The following is a 6,884-nucleotide window of genomic DNA, read 5'->3' on the forward strand; positions in this document are numbered from 1 at the left end:
GTAAATTGGGGAAATAACACCTGCACAGTGCAGGCACTCAATGCAGTCAGTGCAGTACGCTGGTCTTCACTGTTTAGGACAGGAAGATATTCAGGCAAACACTGAACAACTGCCCCACAGGGATCTCATAACCTTCGAGACTGGAGGAGATTAAATTTAGCTGCATGTAAAAGGAAAACCAAATAACAGTAGTCTGAGCATATATCTGACTCTTTTCCTTCACATAAAAGAGCTCAGGAGGATAGCAAAGGTCTCCTGGTGACTGGTATGGCGGCTCCAACCGTGGCTCCCAGATTCCCTCTATTTTTGTGGTCCACCATCTTAGTGTGTGCCTTCCAATCTCAAGGTCACCTCATGAACCAACACAGCTGCCGGGGCTCCGGCCTTCACACACCTGATAGCAGGATGGCATAATGGGGAAAGAGCAAAAAAGATGTTCTGCTTTTCAAAGGATCCCTTCTAAATTCCACTCAGGACTTTCTGTTACATCTCATTGGCCAGAAGCTCTTACCTTGCTGCAGGGAAGGCTGGGGTACATATTCTTTTGGCTGAGCACACAGCCACGCTGAATAAAATGGAGGTTCTGATACTAAAGAAGAAGGGTGACTAGGGTGAGCAACTAGCAGTCTTCTCCATGATTCTTTCACAGGGTACAAGTTCGTACCTATTGGTCCCTCCCTCCCCAACAAACTTGGGTTTGCCCTGTGAGCTCCGAGAAGGCAGCAGAGCATTCATGGGGAGGAGAAATACTTAATGAGCACTGAGCCTGGGGCTCAGGAGAAGTTACAACGGCTGTTGCCTACTGATGAGATGCGATTACGGTAGGCCTCTGTCTGCATCATCCAGTGTCCTTACCATGCCAGTCATTCAATCTTTTTAATACCCCCCCTCCAGGGTATAAGATGGTGTAGGAGAGCTTGAGTTCTGAAGCCAGACAGAGTTTAAAACCCAGATTCAGTGCTCATTAATTGTGTGACTTTGAATGAGTCATTTGTCCCCTCTGAGGCTCAGCTTCCCCATGTGTAAAATGGGTGTAACAATAGATGCATTACCTACGTAGAGACGATGGGGTAGTTGGAAGGGTTGGATGCCTGGCTCCTTCTTCGGCCTGTTAGTAGTCGCTGTGAGCTGGCAACCCCAGGGGAAGCACAGATAAAAGAGACTGGAAGCTTCCACCCCAACCGCCTCCTTAACAAAGAGCATAAGCACAAGTAGGTTGACCAGGGTCTGCACTTTTCCGAAGAGCACTCGCGGCGTTATAGATCCTTTGTTATCCTCTGCCCTTCCAGCCCAGTTGAGCGGGGAGGAGATGGAGACAGTTCATCCTGTGTCACGAGGAGCGCAGGAAGGGAGTGGAGCCTGCGAGGTACAGCTGGGCCAGGCAGTTACGCCCTGGTCCCATGCCGGCAGCCCCTCCCGTGCTGATCTGCACCCCACCATCACCAGCCCTCCCACTCTGGGCCGGCGAAGGGAGTGACAGCCTTGATGATATCAAGTGACCGCTTGGCCGCACCCTTGATGTTCCCCAAACACACTTGCTCCAAACGGAAAGACGTTCCATACCTGTGGATTGGAAGAATATTGCTAAGATGGGGGCACCCGGCTGGCTCAGTCGGTAGAACATGCGACTCGATCTCAGGGTCGTGAGTTCAAGCCCCGTGAGTTCTTGGGCCTAGAGCATACTAAAAAATTAATATATAGGGGGGGCACCTGGGTGGCTCAGTCGGTTAAGCATCCGACTTCGGCTCAGGTCATGATTTCGCGGTTTGTGAGTTCAAGCCCCGCGTCAGGCTCTGTGCTGACAGCTCAGAGCCTGGAGCCCGTTTCCGATTCTGTGTCTCCCTCTCTCTCTCTGACCCTCCCCCATTCATGCTCTGTCTCTCTCTGTCTCAAAAACAAATAAACGTTTAAAAAAAATTAATATATAGGGGCAACCTAGGTGGCGCAGCCGGTTAAGTGTCCAACTTCGGCTCAGGGCTTGATCTCACGGTTTGTGAGTTCAAGTCCTGCATCCGGCTCTCTACTGTCAGCACGGAACCCACTTCAGATCCTCTGTCTCCCTCTCTCCCTGCCCCTCCCCTCAAAAATAAATAATCATTTAAAAATTAATAAAATAAATAAATAAAATCTTAAGATGTCCATCCTACCCAAAGCAATCTACAGATTCAATGCAATCCTTATCAAAATACCAATGGCACTTTCCACAGAACCAGAACCAATAATAATAAAATTGGTATGGAATCACAGAAGACTCCGAATAACCAAAGCAATCTTGAGAAAGAAGAACAAAGCTGGAGGTACCACAATCCTAGGTTTCAAGATACACTACAAAGCTACAGTAATCATAACAGTATGGTACTGGCACAAAATATAGACAAATAGATCGATGCAACAAAATGGAGAGCCCAGAAATATAGCCATACTTCCAGAGTCACTTAATCTACGACAAAGGAGGCAAGAATATCCGATGGGAAAAGGACAGTGTCTTTAATAAATGGTGCTGGGAAAACTGGACAGCTACGTGCACAAGAACGAAACCGAACTGCCTTTTGACACCATACACAGAAATAAACTCGATGGATTAAAGATCTAAATGTGGGGCACCTGGGTGGCGCAGTCGGTTAAGCGTCCGACTTCAACCAGGTCACGATCTCATGATCCGTGAGTTCGAGCCCCGCGTCAGGCTCTGGGCTGATGGCTCGGAGCCTGGAGCCTGTTTCCGATTCTGTGTCTCCCTCTCTCTCTGCCCCTCCCCTGTTCATGCTCTGTCTCTCTCTGTCCCAAAAATAAATAAAAAACGTTGAAAAAAAAATTAAAAAAAAAAAAGATCTAAATGTGAGACCCGAGGGGCACCTGGGTGGCCCGGTCAGTTAAGCATCAGACTCTTGATTTCAGGTCAGGTCATGATCTCACAGTTCGTGAGTTCCAGCCCCGCACTGGGCTCTGCACTGATGGCACAGAGCCTGCTTGGGATTCTGTCTCTCCCTCTCTCTCTCCGCCCCTTACCCACTTGTGCTCTCTAAACAAACGTAACAAAGAAGAAAAAAATAAATGTGAGACCCGAAACCATAACAATCCAAATACACCTCATTCTTTGCAGCATGGATAGACCGAGAATCTTCCAGATCTTTAAGTTCTAGTTCTTTTTAGCTTAACAATTCTCCTTTGGAATTCTACATTAAACAGTAAGAGGAGCCAAGCTGCACCTTCAATACTTTACTTAGAAACTGCTTCAATTTCTTCCGATTTCACCACTCACAGGTTAAGTTCTACCTTCCAGAAGATCCTAACACACTTCAGCCAAGTTCTTTGCCACTTTATAACAAGGATCGCCATTCCTCCGGTTTCCAGTAACACGTTCCTTGTTTCCACTTGAGCTCTCATCAAAATGTCTTTACCTTCCATATTTTTCCCAACACGTGGTTCAGGATTATTAGGGGTTCTCTAGGAAGACTGAGGCTTTCTCTCCAGAACCCTCCTTCTCTTTCTGAGCTCTCTCCAGAATCATCCTTAAAGATCTCCAGAGCCGTGGAGACTTTTGTGAGCGTGGGCTCAGACTCTTTCAGCCTCTGCCCGTTCCCCGGTTCCAGAGTGGCATCCACGTGTTTAGGTATTTGCTACAGCAGCCCCCCACTTTTCGGTGCAAATTTCTGTCTAATCCCTTCGGGCTGCTATTACAGAACACCATAGACTGGGGCAGTGGGGTGTGCTTATAAACAAGTTTTAAGTAAACTCTATGCCCAATGTGGGGCTCAAACTCACGACCCACGGATCAAGGGTCACACACTCCACTGACTGAGCCAGCCAGGCGCCCTAACAGAAATTTATTTCTCCCAGTTCTGGAGGCTGGGAAGTCCAAGATCCAGCGATGGGTGGGTTCAGTGTCTGGTGAGGACCTGCTTCCTGGTTTGTAGATTGCCTCCTTCTTGATGCATTTCACATAGAGCAAGGGGGCCCGGCAGCCGCGTGTGGCCTCTTTGATAAGGGCGCCAATGCTACTCACGAGGGCTCCACCCTCATGACCTAAGCACCTCTCAAAGGCCGCACCTCCAAATACCATTCCACTGGGGAATAACCTCCAACCTATGAGTTTTGGGGTGGGACACAAATGTTCAGTCTATGGTGCCCCACAGCCAAACACAGTCATTGCTAGGAGCTGCCCAGGCCCTTAGCCTTCATTTATTTCTACTCACCACTGCTGGGAAACTGACTCTCTGCAGAAAGGCTGGCCAAATCAGGGTACTGAGTCACCAGTGTGGACAGAGAGGTGCTGGAGGTGGCTCCTGGCAACATTCATTTACTTTTTTAAAGTTTATTTATTCTGTGTGTGCGTGCGTGCGTGTGTGTGTGAGAGAGAGACAGAGACAGACAGAGACAGAGAGAGAGAACAAGTGAGGGAGGGGCAGAGAGAGAGGGAGAGAGAGAATCCCAAGCTGTTAGCACAGAGCCTGACAAGGGCCAGATCCCACAAACCCTGAGATCCTGACCTGAGCCGAAATCAAGAGTCGGACGCTTAACGGACTGAGTCGCCCAGGGGGGCCCCTTACAACATTTATTAAACAACATCGTGTCCCACGACTCCTGTGGGTGCCAGCAGCTGCACCTGTAGACACACGTCCACTTTTTCCCCAAAACATTTGCCCTTCTCTCCTCATATTCCTGCAAACTCAGCCCGCTAGGGCGGCCACTCCAGAGGCTCAGGAGCCGTGCGGTGCAAGCACCTATGACATCGCCAGCTGCCTGCAGCCCCCTGTGACCTCACCACCTGGACAACTTGGCCCCGCAGGACCGTGGCCACTCCCTCAACCAGCACAAGTGACAGAGGGCCTAGATGACCACCGCACCCTCGGGGGAGGCCAGAGCTCCCAGCATCCCCACACATGGTGACAGCAGGCCCATGGACACTTCAACAGTGGGGTCCCAAAGTCAGGAGCCCCTCCTTGCAGATGTCCCAACGGCTAACGGTGCCACCGTATCACCTGAACAGCAGGATGTAGATCAGGCCTCCATTGAGCAGGTCACCTCCCAGTCCTCATCAGAATCTGGGGACAAGGACAAACATGAAGCTGCTGTAGGGGACAGCCAGGAGCCTAAGGAGGCCACGGCCCTGCTTGACCACCAGGCCTCAAACGCTCCACAAATGCCCACGAGCTCCCAGGACCCAGCGTGGGAGGGACTGGTGCAAAATGCAAGCATGTCTCTGAGTCCTCAGACCTCCCAACGAGACCCCCTGGGGGAAGAAGAGACCCCACAAATGTCGGGTACCCCGGACAGTGACCAAGAATTAGCTCCAACTATGGCAGCTGCTAAGGCACAGTTCCCCGGAAAGGACACTCAGCCCGCTGTGAGCTCTGCAGACTCGGGTGGTCAGGAGGACACTGAGACCATGGGCACCACCACCACCGCTGAAGGAGGGACTCTTGAGGGGGAACCTGAGGGTCTGGAGACCTTGAACTCTGACACTGAAGCTTCGACTACCGCTGAGTCCCAGGGAGGGACTGAGGGGGATTTGGTGGGTGGCTCAGAATATCTGCAGGCTGAGCAGCTCCCGCCCGCACGAGGAGGCAGTGCCCCCCCCTCACCTGGCCCCCGCGAGGTGGCCCCGGGGAGGAGGCCCCTGGACGTCAGCCTTTATATGGCCAATGAGGACAACAGCTATATGCGCTCCATGACCAGCCTGCTGGGCGGAGGTGAGGGGTCCATCAGCTCCCTGGCAGATATCCTAGTGTGGTCTGAGACCACCATGGGCATGGCCACGGCCTTCCTGGCTTCTGGCCACAGCTCCGCGACAGACGTGCTGCAGAGCAGCGGGCCCAGCCTGCGCTCCGTCTCCAGCATCCTGGGGAACACCTTCTCCTCTGGGCTGATGACAGGGACTGGCTCGGCCCTGCGCTCTGTCACCCACATGCTGGAGACGGTGGAGCAGAGGACTATAGGGGGCATCCGCTCGGCCATGCGCTACCTGATCAGCCACCTCAGCCCACGCCGGGCCCCTGCCAGACCAGACCCTGACTAGAGGCTACGAAGGGAGCCCCGAAGGACCGGCTCAGCAACCTCCCGAGAGCCTGGGACCCGCATGCCCCGGCTGCCTCGCCCATCCCTGCCCGGGCTGGCTCTCCCCAGATCAGGCAATAAATCACTGGTGAGCGTTTATTTTCTAAGCGCAGAAAGGTGTCCCCCGAGGGCTTCCCGGGCTGTCCGATTCAGGGGCTGGAGGTTGAAGTCCAGAAAGAGAAGAGCTTGGCAGGGCTGGGGGGCCAGGCGTGGGGGTCTCAGACTTACAAACATTGATCCTAGAGGGACCCCCACCCACTTAAGTGTGTTCCTGAGGAAGTGAGGCCGGACCCTTCCCCAGGGCCTTGCTGGGCTCTCCAAGGGGACTGAGAATAGAGTCAGACCAGTGTCAGTTTGCCCTCTGAACCTCTGATTTTCACCTACAGGATGGATAACGAATCCACATCGTGAAGAGGTTATGAGGCATGAGGGGAACAATGCAGGGCTTAACACAGGGTGCCTGGCACTTAACAAGCTCACACAGTTCAGCTGCCACCATGATTATCCTCCAGCAGTCTGGGGACATGGTGGGAACAGGGATCTAGTAGGGTGACCGACCATCCGTGTTTGCCTGAGGGTTGGTCTGAACTAAGAGGGTTCCTGGGAGGTGGGACTTTCAGATTTAAAACGAGGAAAACCCCAGGGCACCTGGGTGGCTCAGTCAGTTAAGGTCAGACTTTGGCTCAGGTCATGATCTTTTAGTTCGTGAGTTCAAGTCCCGTGTCAGGCCCTGTGCTGCAGCTCAGAGCCTGGAGCCTGCTTTGGATTCTGTGTCTCCCTCTCTCTGCCCCTCCCCTGCTCATGCTCGTGCGCTCTCTCTCTCTCTCTCT

At 52.5% G+C, this 6,884-nt stretch overlaps 1 protein-coding gene across 1 annotated transcript; it reads left to right on the forward strand.

The window, feature by feature from the left end:
- The first annotated feature begins 4,786 nt into the window (after positions 1–4,786).
- TEX44 (testis expressed 44) lies at positions 4,787–6,153 on the forward strand. The gene has a single exon (XM_025912658.2). The coding sequence runs from the start codon at positions 4,832–4,834 to the stop codon at positions 6,014–6,016; it is 1,185 nt and encodes a 394-aa protein (XP_025768443.1). The 5' UTR covers positions 4,787–4,831; the 3' UTR covers positions 6,017–6,153.
- The last annotated feature ends 731 nt before the right edge of the window (positions 6,154–6,884 follow it).

This window comes from Puma concolor, chromosome C1 (genome assembly GCF_028749965.1).
Source record: "Puma concolor isolate L17-30 chromosome C1, mPumCon1.1.hap2, whole genome shotgun sequence".
NCBI lineage: Eukaryota > Metazoa > Chordata > Mammalia > Carnivora > Felidae > Puma > Puma concolor.

Excerpts from the sequence above, each read along its gene's own strand:
- TEX44 (XM_025912658.2), top strand. The coding sequence starts at position 4,832 with ATGACCACCGCACCCTCGGGGGAGGCCAGAGCTCCCAGCATCCCCACA.